The sequence below is a fragment of the Nyctibius grandis genome, chromosome 6 (assembly GCF_013368605.1).
Source record: "Nyctibius grandis isolate bNycGra1 chromosome 6, bNycGra1.pri, whole genome shotgun sequence".
Lineage (NCBI taxonomy): Eukaryota > Metazoa > Chordata > Aves > Nyctibiiformes > Nyctibiidae > Nyctibius > Nyctibius grandis.
Window position 1 is genome coordinate 72,776,034 of NC_090663.1, and position 22,186 is coordinate 72,798,219.

The 22,186-nt window shown below is 42.7% G+C and overlaps 1 protein-coding gene across 8 annotated transcripts in view; it reads right to left on the reverse strand.

Annotated features, from left to right (window-relative positions):
• Positions 1–21,223, reverse strand: part of GAB1 (GRB2 associated binding protein 1) — a 103,739-nt gene extending 82,516 nt beyond the window's left edge. For all 8 annotated transcript variants that reach the window (XM_068402837.1, XM_068402833.1, XM_068402836.1 and 5 more), the window contains exon 1: positions 20,404–21,223. In XM_068402837.1, the coding sequence (XP_068258938.1) occupies positions 20,404–20,475 (72 nt within the window). In that variant the 5' untranslated portion in view covers positions 20,476–21,223. The remainder of the gene's footprint in view (positions 1–20,403) is intronic.
• Between the last annotated feature and the right edge of the window lie 963 nt (positions 21,224–22,186).

Consider the following 22,186-nt stretch of genomic DNA (forward strand, 5'->3'; position numbering starts at 1 on the left):
ACAAGCAGATCGGCAATGCCAGCCCAAGGCAGGTGGGCAGGCGCACCTGGAGGGCTCCAGTCAGCCAGCTGCGCTTGGGAGCTGTGCAGTGGTCTCCTTGGAAGGTGAGGAGACCCTTTGTCAGCTTTTGGGTGACAAATGCTACTGCGCCTCACAGAGATGCTCAAACACCAGTTTCGAATGAAAAGCGTAACTAAGCTAAAGCAAGGTGCCTCTAACTCGTTACTATTTTTACCAGTAAATCTTGCCCTAAAAATATTTGAGTGGGGGAGGAGGAAAAAAGGAAGATTTAGTGGGGTGTCAACTAAAAACCTTCTAATCAAATACATACATGTATCTGAAGGCAAATAAACCGCTTTGATGCTGCTCCATGGTGAAGCCTACAATTTAGCATAGAGGACGAGGCAAACAGATTTTCACATTAAGAGAAGAGGTGGGAGATTCAAAACTAGAGATGAAGAAAGCACACACTTGTACTGAACTTTCAAAACAAGTTATTCCAGTTCAACATTTTTCTTCCTGAACTGACGTAGCATAAATAAGAACCAATGAACTAATGAAATGCAAAGCTTATCCTGAAGCATGAAAGTATTATAATTGTGCTGTGCTTTGCTAATTTTAGAAGACGAAGAAGAATGACTACACTATAATAAGGCAAATGTAAATATACAAGGCCATCCAATCACCCGTAGTGCTTTCAGCCCACGTTTTTCAATTCTTCTCCACATCTTCTCAATTTAAGGCAATAAGAGCAGCAAGGAATTCCTCTGCGACCTCCAGTTTGCTAGATAAACAAATCTATTCTACTCCAGAGAAAAGTTTACCAGTCACAGTCGTCTTTACTTCAACGCTGAACTTCTGCCTGTAGCTTTCTCCACCCAAGACACACAGAAATGTCAGACGGTGCAATAAAGAAGTGCCAAGTCCAGCATCTTCACAGTGCTCCAAGCACCTCGTTGGCTTCACCATCACCCTCTGGATCCCAGGAGAAAGCCAGATTTTCATCACTACAGTACCCACACACTGGGCTAACATCAGTGTAGTCTGAATACTGTGGTTTCTTACATGACACTCAAAACAATTGGACTGAAAATGGAAATAACGAAAAAAAAAAAAAAAACCACACACTACCGGGGAGTTTCAAACAAGTGAACATCTTCCCTTCTAGCCACTGTTTCCAGATAAAAATCACTATGGGTCATGGCCTCTCCTGTTATAAAAGCCAGCATTCTGCACAAGTAACTTTCTTCCAGTAACACCGATTAAGAAGGTCAGATAATTACATGGAAAAACTGAGACACAAGCCACAAGGTAAGCTATACATGAGTATATGCTTACTGCCTCTGCTTTAAGTCACTCTGAAAAACTCTGGACAATCTAGCCTAAGCGAACCGTGACATGCATATTAGGAAGGCTATCAAAATAGGAAAAAAATCAGGAAACCCCAAGATTATGCAGCTGTGTTTCCTTCCAACCCTTTTGGAGAGCGGGGAGAACAGAAGGCAAAAAATAATCTGAAAATGTTTTGTTTCAGTGGAGCTGTATTTTTAGTCTTATGAAGAAATCTTACTATTGTTTTCATGTTAAAATTAAAATAACTTGTTTTTTTACTGTGACAGAAATAACAGTTAAATATTTCTATTTTATCGAAACAGTTTTCCACAAAGGTCACTAAATCAATGGGTTATAATGAAATATTACAATTCATCCAGGTAGCATTTCTGATATGACTCTCTTGTTGGAAACACCAACTTTCTTGTTTGAGAAACTTCAGGTTCTTAGAGAGACACAGATGTTACATGCTAATGTTCAAAAGGGACAACAAAAAGCAATTCCAAGCATAAAAAACCCAAACTTTTACAACAGACCAGATTCTATAGCTGAAGCAGTTCTCATGGACAAAACTGGCAAAAAAATATATTAACTGCAGAACTTGGTTCAAAACCAGACTTATTTCATGTTATTCTGTTTAACAGAATACCAATCAATCCATAGGAGCTCGGATTAACTGGCTTACTTGAAAAATTCTTTACAAGGTTTTTGCTTAGTGTTAACTCATTAAGCTTAGTCCAAGTGGAAAAGAAAAAAATGTAACCAGAACAATTTTCCTTAGCATTGAAAGCGTTATGCTGAATGACTACCACATTCTTTTCACACTAGAGCTTCTCATTGAAATAAGTCGTTCATAATCATCATTCTGTGATTCTGTGATAATAGCTATATTATATCAAATACCAAAAATATTACTATGATGAACACCAAAAGCTCACCAAAAGACCAAGGGGGCAGGGAGCTTGGGGGAGGCGGATTTTTAAAAAAAAACAAACCACCAAAAAACCCCACACCTTGCTTGATACAAACTGTCCATCAATACAAACATTTTCAGTTCATTTCAGAACAAGCCCAAAGACCATTGACAAGAAAATCTTCAGCTTCCATTTACCTTCCTTCGGAACTCGGGTCCCTGCCCCCGCCACATCTTCGATTTATTTTTTAAATACTAAGGATGGTTGCGATATTTTTTGAGTATGTCTGATTTCCCACAATCTGCAAAAAAGTGATATCACCATTACGAGGTATGTCTCAAAAGCATATAGATTTCATATGCCATTAATGTGTTATACCACAGGGGCATATTTTGTTAATGCTGTGTAAGATATTACAGCACATTCACTGAGCTCTGCAGACTTCAACCACACTCGCCTAACAAGACAGGCGAGTTTGGCTTATACAATACGTAAACAAGCCTTAGAGCAAACATGCAGTAGAACAAGTTGAAACATTGGTTACATTAGTTAAACCTCATTACACCTGAGTAGCCTCTTCATTTCCAGTTATTCCCATTAAGAACACTGCAGGTTAGCAAGATCAGAAAACGAGAAGTCATCATCTTCTCCATTCCCCCCGTTCCAGGAATACCTTGCGCAGAGAGACGCAGCAGAACAATTGCAAGAGTGCACAAACAGCTCTGGACCACTTCCAGGTTACTTTCACATCTATCTGCAGACAGCTCTATCTTTTTTTTCACCCAAGCACGATCATTGCAAAACTCATACCGGGCTGATCAGTTTTAACTTGATCAGCAGCAACCTTTGGTACCTGAAACTACGTCGGTACGTGCAGGACCCTGGTGAGGTGGCTCACGCAACTGCTTCCTCTTGGACAGCAACAGCCTTGGATTACATGATGGCATTTGGGATACAGAGATCTCCTCCTGTGCAGCGCAATTAATTCTGTTTTGTCACACATCATTTTTAGAGCATTTTTAAAGACCTGTGAAAACAGAAAGCAGTAGCCCCAGTAGTCGTATCACCACTATCTCCCAGCTCCAAGTCACTTCAGACTTGCCTGACACAGGCTGGGAGAAGAGTACCTGACAGAGGCTCAGCCCAGGGAAGACGAGAGAGATGCTGTAGGAAGCACTCGAAAACTCCAAAGCTTTTTATCCCGTTCAGATGAGGGAATGCATGTGGTGGATTCTGCTGGCTTCAGGTTTGGGGGTCTGGGTTTTTTTTAAATATATTTATTTTATTATTAGAGTAGTGAGATCATCAAACGAAAGAAAATCTGGCTTTGTAGTTAAAATTGCATTCTTTCAGGGGTCAGCTTTCATATTTGTGTTTGCTTTTATATCTCAATGGAATTTGAATCATGTACGCTATTTGAGGCTTTACTGAAGGATGACCACAAAGAAACTTTACAGCTGATACAGAAGACGGCAGCTTATCTTGGCAGCGCTCCTAACAGAGCACAGCTAATTCCCATGCTCTCCAGTCTGTATTCTGTCAATCATTTCTATGCACAAATTCAAGCCATTTTGGCCTTAATGGATCTCCATATAGGCAAAGTCCTAGCTACAAAGGAATCTCTCACTCTACCCCGATTAGTCTTAAAAAAAGCAACTACGTTCAAAGCCTGCTACATGCTTTCCAAGCAAAGAGAGAGATGGGACCGTTTTTCAGTGTGAACTCTTCTGAAAACATCGTCCACAGTTCCTTCCCTCGGTAATGCACAATCTCAGAAAGACAGAAGAAAAATGGGTAAACCAGTTGTTTTGGTTATTTTGCTCTATAAGGCGTTCATGTCCATTTAGCATGTCTGAGGGAGGGAAATTATAATTGTCATTTTTAAACATGACAAATAATAAAATGCCAAAAAATAACATGCCCAGAGTAACAAGTATATTCAATGCCAACATCCTCCTTGTCCAAAACCAAACCTTACCCTTCTAGACCTAGTAGCATTTTACAAAAATACGCAAGTGAATAGAATAACCTACAAATCCTCTGTACAGGTAATAGAAGAAATTAGCCTTAATTAAGAACTGAATGAAAAAAATAGTCCAGTTCTAATGGCTCAGAAAAGAGTTTAATCATTTCACCCTGATCTTAGCAGAGAGTTTAAAAACAAAGAGATAAATCTGTTAGAGCAGACAGGAAAATAATGATATAGGTTTCTATATAGACACAGTGCAGTTATGAAACGCTTTAAATATAACCTTCGAGTAGTACAAATTTTATGAATTTATGAAGAAAAACCATTGTTGCATTTAGAGACATACAATACGGTTAGGAAACCTGACAAAAAAAAAACATGACAGCAGCTATAGTTCGTCCTGTCTGGAAAAAGTCTACATGCCCACCCAATGGCGAATTCAGGCCATGTCATCTACATGCTCCTGGAACAGGCAACTACAGCGGTCGAGAGACTTAATTGTTAGGAAAATGTAGGTTTATTTTAAAGAAATAGAGAATGTGAACTGCAAAGGCAACTTCCAAGAAAACAGAAGATATACTTCATTTGGTAGTGAAACATAAATAATAGCAGCACACAGAAGATAAGTGAGAGGAGAAGAGGCAGCATTTAGGAGAAGAGAGACTTAAGCACGTGCCACTGATGTAAAGCTTACGTAAAATGAGCACGGGAAGTCATCCATGGACAGGTCAATGGCAAGAAAGAGCAAAGATGAAGAGACACAAGCTAACACAGAAGCTGCAGACCCCCAAGGGAAAGTGAGACCAAAAAGAAACTTAAAAAAAAAAGAAAAAAAGACTGCTACCTTTTATTAGAGATGTGAATCAAGTTACCAGAGTAGCAGGGTATAGTGTCACAAGGCTAAAGACAAGAGCTCAAGCAAGAAGTTATTGATTGTTCCTAAAGTGAATAAAGATGAAAGGGGAAAAACTACAAAGAATGAATGAACTATTGACAGAAGACTCAGCCTGGAAAAGGTCACCTGTAGGCCTCTGCAGACATCTGTAAAAGTCATGGAGAAAGACTGAACCAGGCAGAAGCCAAGGCTTCCCAAACATGGAGATGTACCAGTAGACAGTTTTCTGGGAAGGCTCTTCGCTCTGAATCTTGCTCCCGCCTCCCCCTTACAGATGACCTTCTGGGCACACTACAAGGCTTATTTCTTTACCTAGGTTTTTGCCTGAAGGATATGGGGATGGGTGTGAAGATTTTCCTACTAGGAAGGCAATGATATATCTTTTGTTGGCACGTCACTAATTTCTAAGCCTTTTAAATTGTTTTAATTACTATTACACACCAAGAGGTTATGGTAGAACCTGAAAAATACACGTTGTGCTTTATTATATTTAGAATATACACTTACTTGGACATTGAGGTAAGTTTTATCACACTAAATGGAAGTTCAACATGTTCTTTCAAATAATTTCATTAACAATACTTAATTTTTAATCCAAACTGTAACAAACTTAGAGGACTCTCTCATTTTGTCTTTTTTACATTAAGATAATGCGTGACTAACAGAGCTAGGATTCAAGCAATATGTCCTTGTTATCACATACAATAATTACCCGAAACAAAGTTTCGGAATTATGCTATTGAAACCTTAAAGATTGGTAGGGTTCTGCCTGATCTCCCCAATACACCCTTGGGCAAGCCTGTGAAATTATCCTTGTAAATCAAAAGCTACAATCCTGCAATTACATCTGCATCTAGGGACCTTTTTCCACAGCTGAATAAGTAGTTGTTTGAATGCTACTGGGGAATAAATGCAGTTCAAAGGAACTACTACTACTTTCTTCCAATCAAATCTCTTTTTACCTATGTAGCCAGTAGTGCAGGGATCTGTTAAAAAAAAAAATTCAGTGTGGGACGCTGCACTTCTTCATGAAAAGCCAAGATTAACACATTGAGTCAACAACTTCTATTTTGAAATAGTTTAATTCTCCAAGGAGATGACTGCTTTCCCCAAATGATGCAGACATGTCTGCTGTTGTCTGGGCCAATTCAGAGGCTTGTTATTCACTACTCAGTTGATTTCAAAATCAGACTACCCCTTCAGAAAGCTGCAGAGACTATGACATCACATTTATGATAATTTATTGCACAATTACAGTGGCTACATCCCTGGATTTTATTTCGTGGGAAAGCATGTTTCTACTACAGTCTCAACCATTTTCTCGATTTACGCCTGCTTGCAGAGTTACAAGTTTTGGTATAAAGCTTAGCGTAATTTTTTTCATAACACTATAAAGGTGTTTCATAGTAACTTAAGGCTGCGTGGTTCAATTGCCTAGAGAAATACTTGCACTTTAAATTGAGACTTATTGGAATTTCACAAGCAACTCACAAAAGTACTGCTTAACTATTTGCTAAAAATCACACAACCCTCCACCAGATTTGACTTTAATAGTACTTATGTCTTCTTAAAGAAACAAAAAGCCCAACATCCTCTGACGAGGCAAGATTGTAATCTCCTTAGATGAATGACAATAACGCAATTACTGAAATTCAATGCAAGAGTATCATTTAATAACCTCAAGTTCAAACGAAAAGATTTGCACACCAATGTGATATGTATTGACTAGAACTGATAAAAATAGTACTGTGGAACTTCACAAGACAACTTAAAGTAATGCAGATCATTGAAAAATTGGGTTTCATTATACTTAGGTCAGTGTTATCTTCATTCTAACCAGAAATATTTTATATTACAAGCCTAAATTAAAAGGCAATAGTAGACAGGTCCTGCAATACTATAATTACAGGACCCAACCCTTACATTTTTGCTTCTGATTCAGCAAAACTTTCACCATACCGTGTACAAAGGACACAAAAGTGTTTTCTACGCTATTTAACATGACATTTAGTTGAATATGTACTATTTAGTTCCAAGAATTCCAAAACGCGAGTAACAGATAAAAATATTTGCATATAGTTGTTTCTACATTCAGTTTCCACACGGCATAGTGTTCTTAAGAAAGAGGTTGCCGTCATTTTAGACCAGAATTTATTATAAACAGGATACTGCCTTCTATTACACTTCTTTCTTCCCAATTCCCTAGCATTGTTCATTACCCAAATTGCACCCCCAAGAAAATGACTTTCATACTCCAAACACAGAAAATTAATTTCAACCCCAACCACAGGAATCAGTAACTCCTCCCGCTACTGTGGAAAGAAATGTAAATTCTTTCATTACACATAGGGAAATAGTGTAAGTAGGCAATGACACCCGAAAGGGTATCCAACCCATTCACAACTTCTCAGATGAGCTACCAGGTCCGAAATCTCTCAAATGTGTCTTTCTGAGGAACTCCATCCTTTCCTTTACCGACCAGATGAGAACAAATGGCACACGGGAAAACCCCGAGTCCCCGTGCATATGCAACCTCAGCCAGGAGAAACTGGAACACGAGGCATTCCTATGGTATGTAACAGCAGGGTTCATTTGCTTTAACTGTCTTTTCTGAAACTGGTATTAAACTAGGCTAGAGTAATATTCTGTTGCTTTGTTTTATCGGCACAACCTGCCAAATGTGGGGTTGTTTGGGTTTTTTTGTTTGTTTGTTTTTTAAACAATCTGCATGGAGGATATGCTTCCCATGCTATACGCAACACAGTCAAAAATCAAGGTAAGTTGCAGCTGGCGAAAAGAAGACGTGCTCTCTCTCTCTTACAAGCAAGCACAATTAAGAAGTCAGTATAACATTCAGGGAGTTCCTACCTCATCTAGTCTGTCCTAAATATATTCATCTTATTCTCACCTTCTTCCCATCTTAGAATGAATTAGAGAGGGAAGCAAGGATGCACAGATGGATGGGAAGGTACAAATGCAAAGTTGCCAGAACAAGAATCACAGAATCACAAGGACTGGATCTTTCCTCTGCTGTCTCCATTTACCAAGTTAAGTCCATTTAACCGTTCTACATGTAGTTGCAGTGTAGGAGCTATAGCGTTCAGCACACTGTGAGGCTGGTCTGTCACGATTCAAGACGAATTTTCCCCATAAAGGACAGAAACCAGCAAAGAGGGAGTGCAAGTGCATCAGGAGACGTGGGCGGAGGGGGGGGTCCCCATGGGCATTAGTTGTATCTTCTATGCATCATTCTCGAATCACAGACGATTCAAAAATAAAAATAAAACGAAGGATTTTCAAAGCTTAGAAATAAGATTAATAATAGGAAAAGCGAGGATGACACTCATATTTTGCAGCTTTTACAAATACGGCCCAAGAGGTCCAGCAAGCCGATGAAGGCAGACTATGCATCCCAAAGGGATGTGTTATCTTCTTGCCTTGCAGTGAAAGAATCCAAAAAAAAGCAAAGCCCTAGTGTTAGACCAGACAGTGGTTATCACAAGTGACTGGTTAAATGGCAGACACCATGTATCTCAGCAGTATACGTACATGCAAGGTACGAGAGGAGAGAAGAGGCAACGCCAACAGCAGGAAGACTTGAGGCAACCTAGTTGCTACTGTTATTAACTTCAGAAGCTCATAACCCGCTGTTTATACTCCGTTTTTATCATCTGCTACCATTCACCTGCTTGTCCTGATCAGCCGAGCAGCTCCATCAAGTTTAGAAGATTGGAAAGACAAGGAAATCAGTTGGCCACAGAAGCGTGCAGTGAGCAGCTTACCCACCCTGTACACAAGTGAATTAGCTTCCCAAGCACACTGCCAGAGGGACACCCCCCCACCACCTTCACAAATACAATGTCAACGTTTGGGAAGGTGCCAGGAGTAAAATGTTTGTTTACTGCAGGCAGGAAGAGCTACCTATGATTCAGACATTAGGAAGTGACAGGAAGGACTAAACTATGTAATTCTAAAAGTAGGAAAATAAACACAAAATTGTTGCGATGAGAGGAAGGAGGAGGAGGAAAGGACATGAGAGAAACAAGTTTTGGATCTTCTCTCTCACTTGTGCAGGGCTGAAGCGATCATTGCAGCAGAAGGCCTCCGTAGGATTTCTTCACCTTTTAACCCTCATCCTAGAGCCCCTGGCCAGGGACTTTCCTCCTTAGCACTGAGTAAGAAACATCTGTCCAGCTCAGTCTCCCAGTTGGAAAGGACAGATCACGGTCTTCCTTATTCCCTGTTTTGTTTAGGCAGAGGTTTTGGAGAGGAGCACTCCATCTGCCCTCCCTTTAAACAACAGCTACCAGAAGCAAAGGATCCAAAGGCAGAGAAGGCAGGCTCGTTTTCCAGCCAGCTAAGGGAGGTAGGAACATACTTCAGCTCTGTCAGATGCTGGTTGCAGAGATTGATAGGAAAACCTCTTCCCGTAAGCAGAAAGCGGGAGAAGCGCCCCGATGGGAATAGCGTTGCCTTCCCAGCAGTTGTTGGAAGCAATCTCAGCAGTGTTGCTTATGACTTTGCACCTCCACTCCATGGTTTGTTAGATGGACTCTCAGCAGAACATATCTAGCAAAAGTTTTAAGTTTGTTAAATTGCAGTAATAGTCTGCATAATTAGCATGCCCATTCCAATGCTAAAACAGCAAAGGAGAAGCTTTAAGTCACAGTCAGTTATGGCTGCATTCTAACAAAATGCCACCAAAGAACACTATCAAATTTACGTAATGATGATGGTGCCTCCCTTATATAATCAGTAAAGATTGTCCTGCCACTCTGTTTATAAATCAGACAATAAATTCCTGCTCTCTCTTTTTTTTTTTCCGCTCCCCTTCCCCCTGGAGCTGAAGAGATTCAGAAACAAACAGAGCCATCAGGTCAAGGGAAAATGCAAAGGAGTGTGAATTAACTTCCCACTTAAGCACACACCATAGCAGAAAACTCTGTAGTTACTCATCCTGGGACAAAATTACCCCGGGATGAAACCAGGGTTAAGTTTCCCAATTTACACTAATGAGTCATTTGAATGCTACTCTTCACTTTTTATCTTCGTCCCTCACCCCACTTCTCCCTTCCCCAAAACTCCAGAAAGGAAAAAACAGGTTTTAGCTTAGTAATGACTGACTCCTGAGCGCATTTAAGTGCTTTCTGTCTGCTGACAGACCTTTAGTAGTGAAGAGTAACTTATTTTTCATAGTGCTGACAAGGTTATGCAATTTCACTTCATTTGCGCACACAGACAACTGTATTAGATAGGTCATAACTAAGAGCGTGACATGACCTCAGCTTTGAGATTTAAGGGTATTATTTCACACTGAGTAACACGTCATTAGACTGCAAAACTTATCCACGCAGCATGATGCAAATAATTTCAGCAATAATTGTGTAGAAACAGTAAATGGAAATGCATTAGAACATGCAAGATTCAGGAAGATACACTTATTGTAATTAGGTCATAGTATAGTCATACCTATTCTTGCACTTCTTAAAGTTATCTCCCTTAGCAACAGGAAAGGACACTGTAAACAAAAAGTTTATCTAATGTCACTATGAGAACATCACCTCGTATAACACGTAAGTGAAAGAAAGGAACATTTCTTTAATGAAGAGCACCAGCAAGAAATCATGGAATTATATAACAAGTGATATACTCAAAAGGGGTAAGTTTTTGTCAGTTTGTGGCTTAAATCTCAAATCTAGTTTATATAGATCCCTACTTTCTAGGAAAGCAGAATTCCCAGATGGGATCATGCCCAAAGCCTGACTGACACTTCCAGCACATCAGCAAAAGCAGGAAAAGACTGGATTGCATAGGTGAACCAAAGGAAGCCGCAACAACACGACATTTTAGAAGTCTCCTTCTAAAATGTGACAAGCACACCCCAGACCTCCAAGCGCTCACGCTTACAGCTGAGGGATTCTCTCCAAGCCCCCAGGAATCTCCTGCATTCCTGATGTGGACACCACATAGCAGAGTGCTCCACTGCCACATCTGTCCCGGAAAACACCACCCTCTTCTGTTTCAAACTGCACTCCATACCCTCCCCTCTTCCTCCCCGCTGTTTTGTTTTGGGCTTTGTTTTTTTTTTTTAATGAAACTATGCAAGGATAGATTGCCAATTCACCTCAAGTCCATGCATTACTTTGACATTCTCTCTCTTAGTTGTTTCTTGATAAAAAGAACACAATACCATTCCTTACAATAACCACTGTGAGCATCAGATAAATTATCCCCACCATCTCTTCCCTAATATGCTCCTTACTTCCCAGTGTTTTCTGGAAAGGGGCAGATTTGCTGTCAAGTATTTCACCATATTTTTAAGGATCACAAATACTAATATGCTTTTTTAAAAAAAATCATAACTGTTTACTAGATTCTGTATACGGACTTCAAACTTCATCAAGATTAGCGATTGCTCACATGCTCTACACCGACTGATTTCAAAAAGCACTCCTTCCAAAGTATCGATCCTCCCCTGCACCATCCCCAAAAATCAGGAACAGCTTCTCTACTACATCTGATCCTGCTTAAGAGTCTACATGGAAACACAAACGTCAGAAAACTGTAAAAGAAACATGCATTAAGTGTGAATAGGAACATTTGTCTAGCACATTACGTGACTCAGTGCAGTTATTCTTCATACAAAGGGAAAATGACAAACTGACACACTATTTTCAGAATTGCTTCTTTTTTTTTTTTTAGAAACTGTTACCATTCCATTCTAAACCTTAAAATCCATTTTTTACCCGATATCATGTGTGTGTTCACCCTTTTAATAACTCTCACAAATGGACTGCAATCCTTGTGTGTTGATTGCATCAAAGGTCTGTTTGAAGGCAGGGGTATTAACTGTGTTTGAATAGCTTCCTGTATTCTTATTCCATACCCCAAATCCAATCCCGTGAACTCCTACTGTGGGCAATAAACACCTACAGAAGGTTTATTTTGTTTTTAAATCCCAAGCCCCAGACAACATACAAAAATAAACCAAAGTCTCTCTAATTTTTGTGTTGTTTTTCTTTTTTTTCCCTTTTCTTTTGAGGTAGATATACTGAAGAGCCTGGCGGGAGCTGTAATCCCAGAGAGGAACGTGCTGGCCTGCACCACTGAAACCCATCACATTCCTCCTGGGGTGGAGACAGGCTTACCCCGGAGGAAGGCAGGCAGCAGATCTGCCATCACCCTGCCCCAAGGCTGGCTGTGCTGGAAAGTGGGTGGGGAAGCAGATTGAGTTTGTGACAGCCACTATCTCCACTGCCACGAAGGGTTTATCTGGCGTTGTTTTCACTTATAAAGCAGCAGGACAACCCACACATGACCAGCTAGCCGGATGGAAAACAAGCAAAGAGACAAGGTTGCTTTTCTCCTGCTAGGCAAGGTCATCTCAATACCCTGCCGCCATCCCCAGCCACCGGGCACAGCCATAGACCTTGCCTGCACAGAGCCCCACATCAAGATCCCTCATCTGAGCCAGCCAGCATGGGGGGAGAAAACAAAAATTACCTCCTTTCTAAAAGCAGAGAAGGCACAGCTTTCTTCTGGCTTCCCAGAAATTCTCAGAGAAAAGAACAAGCACAGCTCCTGAAAAAGCATCTTTTTTTTGAAATCACTCCACCAATAAATAGCTGGACAAAATACGAATGAGCAAAACCTTTTCATTTAATTCAATTCTTGATGTGGGGCCTAAACTCAGCTGTCCAGAAGTGTCAAGCTGGTATACTAATTCAGCACAGTCTCCTAGCAGAAGTATCACCTCTTTTTCAAGGTATGTTTTTACACAGAATTATTTGTATTATTATGTACAGATATTGTGTATAATAATACACAAGCCATATGGACTAACTACCTGATTTTTTTTAATTACATGTTGTTATACCACCAGTTCCAAGAGAGACAACTATCATGCTGTCATTTACCCCAAATAACTGCCATTTACCTGAAAAAAAAAAAAAGGAAGAAAAATGTGTCACCGTAACCTCAGGGAGTTTAATCCTGAAGTTGGAATTCTGGTGCACAAAATACAATTACATATATTCCTTCTCCTCAGTTAAAAACAAATGGTTTTAGAGAGTTCAATAGTTAATTCAGTCTCTTTCATCTCACAGAATGTTACCTTGTAATGTTACCTTATAAACGCTTCCCTACTGGACACCGTTAAGGAGTCAGATGCGACATAACATAAGATTATTTTTTACAGCTAAAAGCGGTGTGGCATGTTCCAAAAAGTCTCAAAAGTTAATCATGAGAAACAAAACTTTTGTCAACAGCTGGAAGCGAGACCAAACACAAGCACAAAAACCAGACTACGTAACCTTTTATTGGAAGCCAGTTTTTCTTTTTAAGAAAAAAAAACAAACCTCAAAAATACAACTAGCATATTGCACTGAGCAATATTTAAAAAGCTAACGCTATCTGTACAACTATGAACACTTTTCCTAAAGTAAACAAGCCAGAGAATTCATAAAAGAGGAACTGCAATAGCCTAATTAAAAATTGATAAAGCAGGAATTGAGAGCAAACATTTTATTTTCAGTCTGGAGATGGCAGAATCCCTGCGTCCTCCCCCTCCGAAAAAAAAAAAAAAAAAAAAAAAAGAAAGAAAAATGCAGCACTGCCTTATAAATACTTGATTGTACATATGAGGAGCTGAATTCACATTAGAGTCCCTAAACAGCAGCAAATTGGACTAACAATATTCACCTGTACACAACACATACCTGCCTTGACAAGATTATCCCTTTCTCTCTGATCTTTCTGCCTGCCTTGCTCAAGTAATTTGCATGACATAAGGTCTGTCCCTCCTAATGAAATACTGCAATTAAATTGCAACAGCTGAAATTGCTTCTATTGGCAATAAAATGATTAGTCATTGAAGCACAGAAAATTTTAAGGTCAATTTGAAAAAGTCTCAAGAAGTCTTGTCACTGCAACACTACAAAAGATTGGGATGAAAAACACACGGAGGTGTATCTTTGCTTTATGTTTATTTGCTCTACATCAAAACAAACTTGCACATCATCAGTTGTACTCCCCTTCTTTACTGAAGAAAATATTTCATCCAGTATAGTTTGGTGACATCTATTTTTAGACTAGAAAAAGGTGAGAGCAAGACTAAAGAAGTGTGAGATACTGAAGCCAGAGCCATCTACAACACACAAAATTACTCTCTCCCTTAAAATTACTACTTTTTAAATCACGGATGTTCCTTTCACTTTTTGCAAAGACTTTTGTCAAAGCCATGAGCCAAATTTAATGGCAAATAAATGTGTTCTAACTGTCCGTAAGAGATTACATCTGACTCTAATCTTCTGATCCAAAAGACGTATCAAAAAAAGGCTAAAGAAAAACAACAAAAAATCCATGCCTCAGAAGTGTCCAAACCATCACTCCAAGATTGTTAAAATTTAAAGAGAGATAAAAGGACACTGGAAACAGTTTTATGTCTGTCATTTTTCTCTTTCTAAATAAGAGACTGTTGAATACCAGCAAAGATGAATGAAAATGGAAGGATTATCTCTCATCTGAAAGAGTGACCTGGTCAACCAAAGGCCTCCAGAACTGATGCTCATTTTGACGGTCAAGACCTATACTTTTTTTTAAGCTAAACTATCCAATAAAAACATTCATTTTCTCAATATATCCAATTCACATTTATTTCACGCAGCTGCTTTCCCTAGCATTTGGGCTTACAATTGACTAAGAGGCATGCAAAACAAGGTCATCTGCGTATAATTGGGAGTTCATGGTATTTCATTATTTCCTCTGGTTAGTACATATGTTGCTCATACTGAATGTTCAATGCTGCAAGACTTTGTGCATACACGGAACAGCAGCCACTATGCAGCACCAAGAAAGTGGGAAACATTAATTTGGTTTTCCACTTCCTCCCCCTGCTCCCTGTTAGTTCTTCATTGAATTATAATCCCTTGTGATTAGCTGCACCAAATCTTACTAACACACCTATCAAAAGACAGAAGCGTCGTGAAAGGGTATCCATAAGCTGCTATACATCCAACTGAGAATGATCTTCAACATCACAAAAAGTCAGAATTTGACTAATTCCTCATCTCTCAGCTATTACGGTCCTAAATTAAGGGTTACTATTTAACACCTGTTAAGAAAAACTGTGCACATCAAGGAACATCTTTAGAACATCTGGCTTATTTCATATGCCCTGTAGTTCACCTGCACTTCAAGAGGAATGGGACAATCTCTGTTACTTGAGTCTCTGACTTTCCTATCTACACCAAGAAAAGAAGCATTCAAGAAGTTCAAGTACTGTCTGACCATCCAAGCTCAGAAATATTTAAATTAACAGTATACATCAGTGAGGTATCCTACATGAAAATTAGAATAACTAGCGGAAGAGACTTATTTTACTTGGTACATGTATATTAGACTTCTTAATCTGTTTTATATACTGTCATCTGCTCTTACCATTGGAAACCATCCACTGGTAATTAACTCAGAGCATACACCATAGGTCAAGCACTGACAGTGCTGTAGCTCTGGCAGGAAAGTCAACACCAGCTGCTAATGTCCTGTCAAAGATGGTAAATACTTGTACGATGAGTTCCATGCTCCTCAAGTGAGACTTACACCCTAACAGCAAGCTTAGGAGGTAGGTATACCCCCAAAGTCATATCCAAGATTGTTTCAGCATCTTCAGTCGGCACACAAAACAGCTTCCTTCTATAATCAACAAAAGCATTATGTTTAGTCGTGCTTCCAAATTCATGGTTTCGGGTTTACTAACCCATATTTAAAAACATCAAAAGTCAAAATACTGGTTCCTGCACAGTGCATAGCAGAAGGGAAGGGACAGACTTCTGCTGGAAAGGTTTTTGCACAAACACCGATCCCCGCAAGGTCTTCAGCAAATCCTGGAGGAGCACAAGCACAATCAAGTTCAGAATATTAAGATGTCACGTAATGTTACTTGATTACACTCATCTGCCTTGAGATAACCTGACCCAGCTCTACAGGAACAGCACTGAATGATGTCAAATAAGCTCACCTCGGATTTTTTTTTCTGTAAACCAACTGGCTTCTTAAATTTGCTCACTATGCTCATGCAAGATCACAAAAAAAGCTTTAATGCAAACAGGTGCCTTCCAGAAAAAGGGCTTTTGTCAGGCGCTGCAGCTTTTACCAGATTACAACTATTTTGCTGAATAAAACATTTCTTAACACCATTACGTATCTTAGCACATTTAAGTATTACTCAAGACAGAAGAGGCACTTATGTGGTTAGTGCCAAAGAGCAACTGCCAAACAAAACCACAGCAAAATATTCCACTTGTATTGCTTTTGTATCTATACTGCATTGGCCTATAGTTCAAACATCAACAACTAGCTTAATAGTCCGGCACTTTTTTAGTCACTGTCTACAACTGGGAGCATTAGAATAAGTAAGCGGATGCTGTATGCAGCCTTGTCTGAATTATATCAGTGCTTCTTAAGTCCTGGGGAGATCAAGCCTATTTCTCATTTTTAAACTCCTTGGTTTTAAATAATTAAATGCACAATCAATAGGAATAGTTAAATAACCAAAGGATTCTTAGTAATAATTACATCAAAATGAAGATTTCCCAATTTACTTTCAAATAACCTTATGAACTCTCATAAGTACAGTGAAGCCTAACAGATACAGAAAAGTCTGAATCAACTTACCCAAAAAAGTGTTTTCTCCTTTCCCAATACAGTTCATGCGAGATGTTTTTGATAAAGTTTTACCTTTATCAAATAAAATGTATTTCGCTCTAAGTGGGACATGTTAGAACACTGAGAATTATTACATCAGTAGACTTCCTAGAAACCAGTTGCATAAACCGACCATCAACGCTAAAACCCTGATTTTAAGCACATCCAGTTGTCACGCTGAGCCTTAGCCACCACCCAGACGAAAGCATAGTAGCTCTAGGAGAGAATTTAGAAGACTTTTTCCCATTCCCTCAAGCTTTTCTCCCTTGCTTTACCAAGGACAGCTGTGTTTAAATATCTGGTGGTTTCTTAGCATAATGGCAGTAAAAAAAAAACCCTCTATGCTGCTACCACAAAGAATCAGCTATTTTAACTGGCACGTGCACAGCAGAACTGCAATGTAGCAGGAAACCACGAAGCCAAGGTTTACAATCACTTTTTAAAGGACAGATGGAGAGAAAGGGGCTTTCCAACTACATCTTTAAAAATAAGGGGACTGGATCAGAAAAAGTCCAGTAGGTTAAGGTGAGGGCGCAAACGTTTGCAAAGTTGAAGGCAACAGAACAAGTGAGGAAAGAAAACAATACAGAGGGTAGCAGAAGGTGTGAAATTTAGCAGTGCACCATCCCTACGCACAAACAAGTTCTTTCATGTACTCATGCAACCACGGCATAGGCTGTAGAGACCTGTGCAGGATTAGCCCCAGCTCCCTTCCCCTTCTTCTCTACTAAATCCACATCCCCATCTTGGACCCCCAGCCAACACCAAAAGCTACTTGTATTTTCCCCAGACATCTTCTGCTGGAAAGGACCAGTCTATTCCAGCAAACAAACTGTTCTGAATACCAGCTCCAGGGAACCAACACCAGGTGCCAATGGTTATCAGAAAGTTACTTCTGTACCAAAACCATATGAACAAGACATGAAAATAGGACTCCTTTTAAGGGGGGAAAAGACATCCATGGCTATTAAGGCATATATTCAAGGAAATCTGATTTTTCCACCTGCAGGACAGGGTAGGTTGGGTTTGGTTTTTTTCCTTTTTTTAGCCTCAATATGATCGTAAGCTAGCTTTAATACCACGTCCAACTGTTTCAAACTAAAAAGTGAAGTCCCTGTGAAACATATGTCTATGTACCAGCTTCAAAGTGCTCCTTTTCACCCTTCCTAAGAACTGAAACCATATTTAACTACAATTTCAGACTTTTTATCTCCCTTCCCAGATGGTAACCTGGATTTGCCCCAACACTTGCATGCAAAAACTAATAAGAGCGTGAAGTTACAATTTTCCATATATATATGTGAAAAGTATGCGTTGCAGAAAAGCAGTTTCCTATTGAAATCACTTTCCCATCTTTTCGTCTGGTGCAGTCTCTTGAAATATCACCAGTATAAAATACAGCTTTAAAAAAACACAGCTCTTCTGTGCCTTCGCCTGAGCATAGAATTACAGAGAGCATAAGCCAACACTTCAATCAGTGCACTCAGTTAAAGTTCATCGTCTTAAGTACGTCAACTTTTTGTTTGCTTGAAGATGGCAATCATGATGTCAAGGTCACTTTTAGGGCTTTGAAGCAAGTGTGAACCTTTAGCCTACAACTGATCAGACACTACAGACAAGAAAGAGGAATTTTACTTTTAAGTCCTCCTTTAAATGGTACCTTTCTTTTATACAAGCAGAAAACAGTCTAAAACAACATGCAAGATTTAAACTGACGACTGTACGGCCTACAGTGCATGCAGATGCTAAACCAAGTCATGCTCATATAAGCTTGCCACGCTATCACTCTGATACTGTGCCTCCTCAAAAAGCAGATCCTCCTTTCAAGAGAAAATTAAGGAACTACTTCTTTAGGATGGGGAACTGCTTGACCGACGCTGTAGTCAGGGTTTTCCCCTCAAAGGTTCCGATGTTATTCCAGTATGGAAGCAGAGCTATAAATACACAGAAAGGGCAGTTACGTGGAAAAAAGCTAGCATGTTTAGGGAGTGATTTATGGTATCGATTTAAGAGGGCAAACTCTTGCTTACAACTCTGTCCATTAACAGCACAACTGTACATGATTTAGAATCTGAGCAGGAAATTTATTCAAACTTTAAAAGCATTAATACCGCTCTTAAATCCTACACACTGGTAAAGCGGCATCCTGTGAATATAGACTTACACATGGAGGATCGGCCAAAAAATACAGCCCGTGTCCAATTCGGCAGGGAAGCACAGCCCTGCCATGACCCATCAGGACATTCTCTCTGCAGGTCTGGTCCTGTGTCCTTCGCATGAACAGGATTTTTGTCATTGGGAACCAGAGAATGTACTATCCCAAATATTATTTTTTAAATTTAAAAAGAGTCTCATTTCACCAATTTCCTGGCATTTAAAAAATTGTCCATAACAGCAACAGCTCTTCGAGAAGTGGCTGTTAATCACCGACAGATGAAAATTGGTCACATTAAGACCCACGCTCACAGATTCTCAAACTAATTGGAAGGTTTAGCTGCTTAAAAAACAAAACAAAACAAAACAAAAAAACCCCAACACTGATAACTGCAAAGGCCATTTCTATTTAAATACCACCTAACTGGCTAAATAAGGGTCAAAAAAATTTAAAAAAAAATAAAAAAAGAAGGCCCAACATTTTGTACCAATTCCACAGATGCCGCGAAGCGACCCGGATGCCAAGGGGAAAGGGCTCAGCAGAGCCGACTCCTGGCATCACCCCTTCCTCCTACGTGACCTGACAGCCTCCCCGCCAGCCCCGAGGAGCCCCGGCGCACACCAGCCCCGCTGCTGCCCTGTCACGAAATCTGCCCTCTCAGCAAACGCGCTCCATTTTCCTGCGAACTCAATGTCAGCTCCGCCGCAGCCTCTGCTAACTTCTGAGCAACACGAGGCTGAACTTTAAGAAAAAGGCACTTTTCTTGCAGTTCTCTCCTCCACCCCCCTTCTCCCCGATGCAGAGGGCTCCAGTCCCAAGGGCAAAGGCCCCCCCGGCCCCAGTGGGGAGGGCTCCCGGGGCATCCCCGGCTCCCGCCGCCTCCGGGGCCAACAGCTCCGGCTCCTCTCCCGCCAGCAGCGCCTTTCGGCCCGCAGCACCGAGCCGAGTTACGGGCCGTGTCCCCCCCCCCGCTTTCAATCGGGCACCAGCAGCAGGACGGCAAGTGTTTACGTTTAAAAATACATATATACCGAGCGGGGATCCGCAGGGAAGACGGAAAAACTCCGCCCCCCTCTCTCCCGACTCCCTCGGAAAGGCGATAAAAGCAGGGCAGAAACATCTGACCGCTCGGCACCTCTTTTTTTAAGGGAAAACACGCACAAAAAAATGGGGAAAAAGAAAAACGAAAAAAAAAATGTGGGTAAAAAAAGAGGAAAATAAAGGTTCGGGAAGCCCCGCGGGACGTAGCGGGCAGCAGTCCCGGCCGAAACCGTGAGGCGACCGGGAGGGCGGCTCGTCCGCGCCGGGCCCGGCCAGGAGGGACCGCGCGGGGAGGCCGGGCCGGGCGGGAGCAGGAGGCGAGCGGGGAGCGCGGCCGGGTAAGAAGCGGGGAGGGGAAGGGGAGCGCGGACCGCGAGTGGGAGAGGGCACTCACGTAGCGTTTCAACTTCTTCTCCGGTGGGGACTTTCGGAGCCAGCCCGAGCAGACCACCTCCCCGCCGCTCATGGCTGGGCCGCCTGCCCGCCGGGGCAGCCCTTCTTCTCCTCCTCCGGCAGCGGCGGCGCGCGGGCCGGGCTGAGGGAGCCTCGGGACGCGGCGGCAGCACCGCGCCCGCTCTGGCCTCCCGGGGCTGCGGGGCGAGGGAAAGAGAGGGACGGGGGAGCGGTGTGTCTGTGTCTGTCTCTCACGCACAACCAGCCGGAGCAGCGAGCGGGGCTGAGGCGGGAGGCTCCCCCCTTCCCCCTCCTCCTGGCCGCCGCCGAGTCACACGAACATCGGGAGAGACGACAGGGGCGGCCGCCGCCCCGCCGCAACTTCGGCTCCGGCGTCCCAGGGCAGGATCCAGCCACCGCCCCGCGTCGGTGGCACCGCCCCCCGCACCGCCGGGACCCTCCCGCCGGGGAAGGGCCGCGGGGGGCTTCCCCCTCCCCTCGCCCTGTCGCCGAGCCGAGCTCAGAACCGACCGCCGCGGCTGCCCGGGCTCGCTCCTTCCCCTTCCTCCTCCCCCTGCGCCGGGAGGAGGGGATCGGCCAGCGCTCCTGCCTCCTTCGCCTTCACCTCCGGGGGGAGGAGGCGGCCGCAGCTGGGTCTCGCCCCGGGGCTAGGGCCGAGGCCGGGGTCGGGTCCTCTCCCTCGCGGCGAGGGTGGGAGGGGTTTACCCTGGTATTCACGGCGACGTGTGTCCCCTCAGCCCACTTTTCTCCACAGCGCCGGCCACCGCGGCCAGCCGAGCGGCGGCACCTCCCCGCCCCGCCCGCTGCCGGCCTCCGCGCCGCCCCGAGTGGAGGAGCCACGGCGCGGCGGCTGCCCCCGAAACTCCGCCGGAGCCTTTTCAAACAACAAGGGCCGGGAGGGAGAGGGGAGGGGATCGGATCGGCACCTCCCACAGGGATCCTGGGAGCTGTAGTCGGGCGGGCGGCAGCGGCCGGCGGGGACTGCGGCGGCGCGGAGGGGAGGGGACGGGCCCGCCGTTGGCCGGCGGAAGAGAAAGGGGGTGAGGGACGGACCCCAACCCGGCGTGAGGGGCGGGGGGGAGTGTTGTTTTCTGTTCTGAGGGACGGGGCTGCGAAGCGGGTGGCGATGTGAATAACAAATGGTGAGTCTTTGAAACCCACTGCAAAATTGTTCATTAGAGATGGGGGGGGGAACCCACCAAAAAAAAAACCCAAAAAGCCCTCTAAAAAGTGCAGTACAAGCAGCTCGGCAAAAGGAAAGTCCTCTTAGCGAATCTGAAACTGCCTTAGCCAAAAAAAAAAAAAAAAAAAAGTTGGGGCGCGAGAGCAGAAAGGCGAAATGCCAGGTGCGGTCCTGCCCGGAGCCGGTCCCCGGGCAGGGGGTGATGGCGCTGCCCTGATAAGACGCTGCGGTGAGGGGCTGGCCTGTGGCAGCCGGGAGGGATTCAGCAGGGTGGAAGTGTCGGAGGGACTTTGAACGAGTCCAGAGGAGGGCCACGAAGATGATCAGAGGGCTGGAGCACCTCTCCTATGAAGACAGGCTGAGAGAGTTGGGGCTGTTCAGCCTGGAGAAGAGAAGGCTCCAGGGAGACCTTATAGCAGCCTTCCAGTACCTGAAGGGCCTACAGGAAAGCTGGAGAGGGGCTTTTTACAAGGGCAAGTAGTGACGGGACAAGCGGTAACAGTTTTAAACTTAAAGAGGGTAGATTTAGATAAGATATCAGGAATAAATTCTTTACTGTGAGGGTGGTGAGACACTGGTA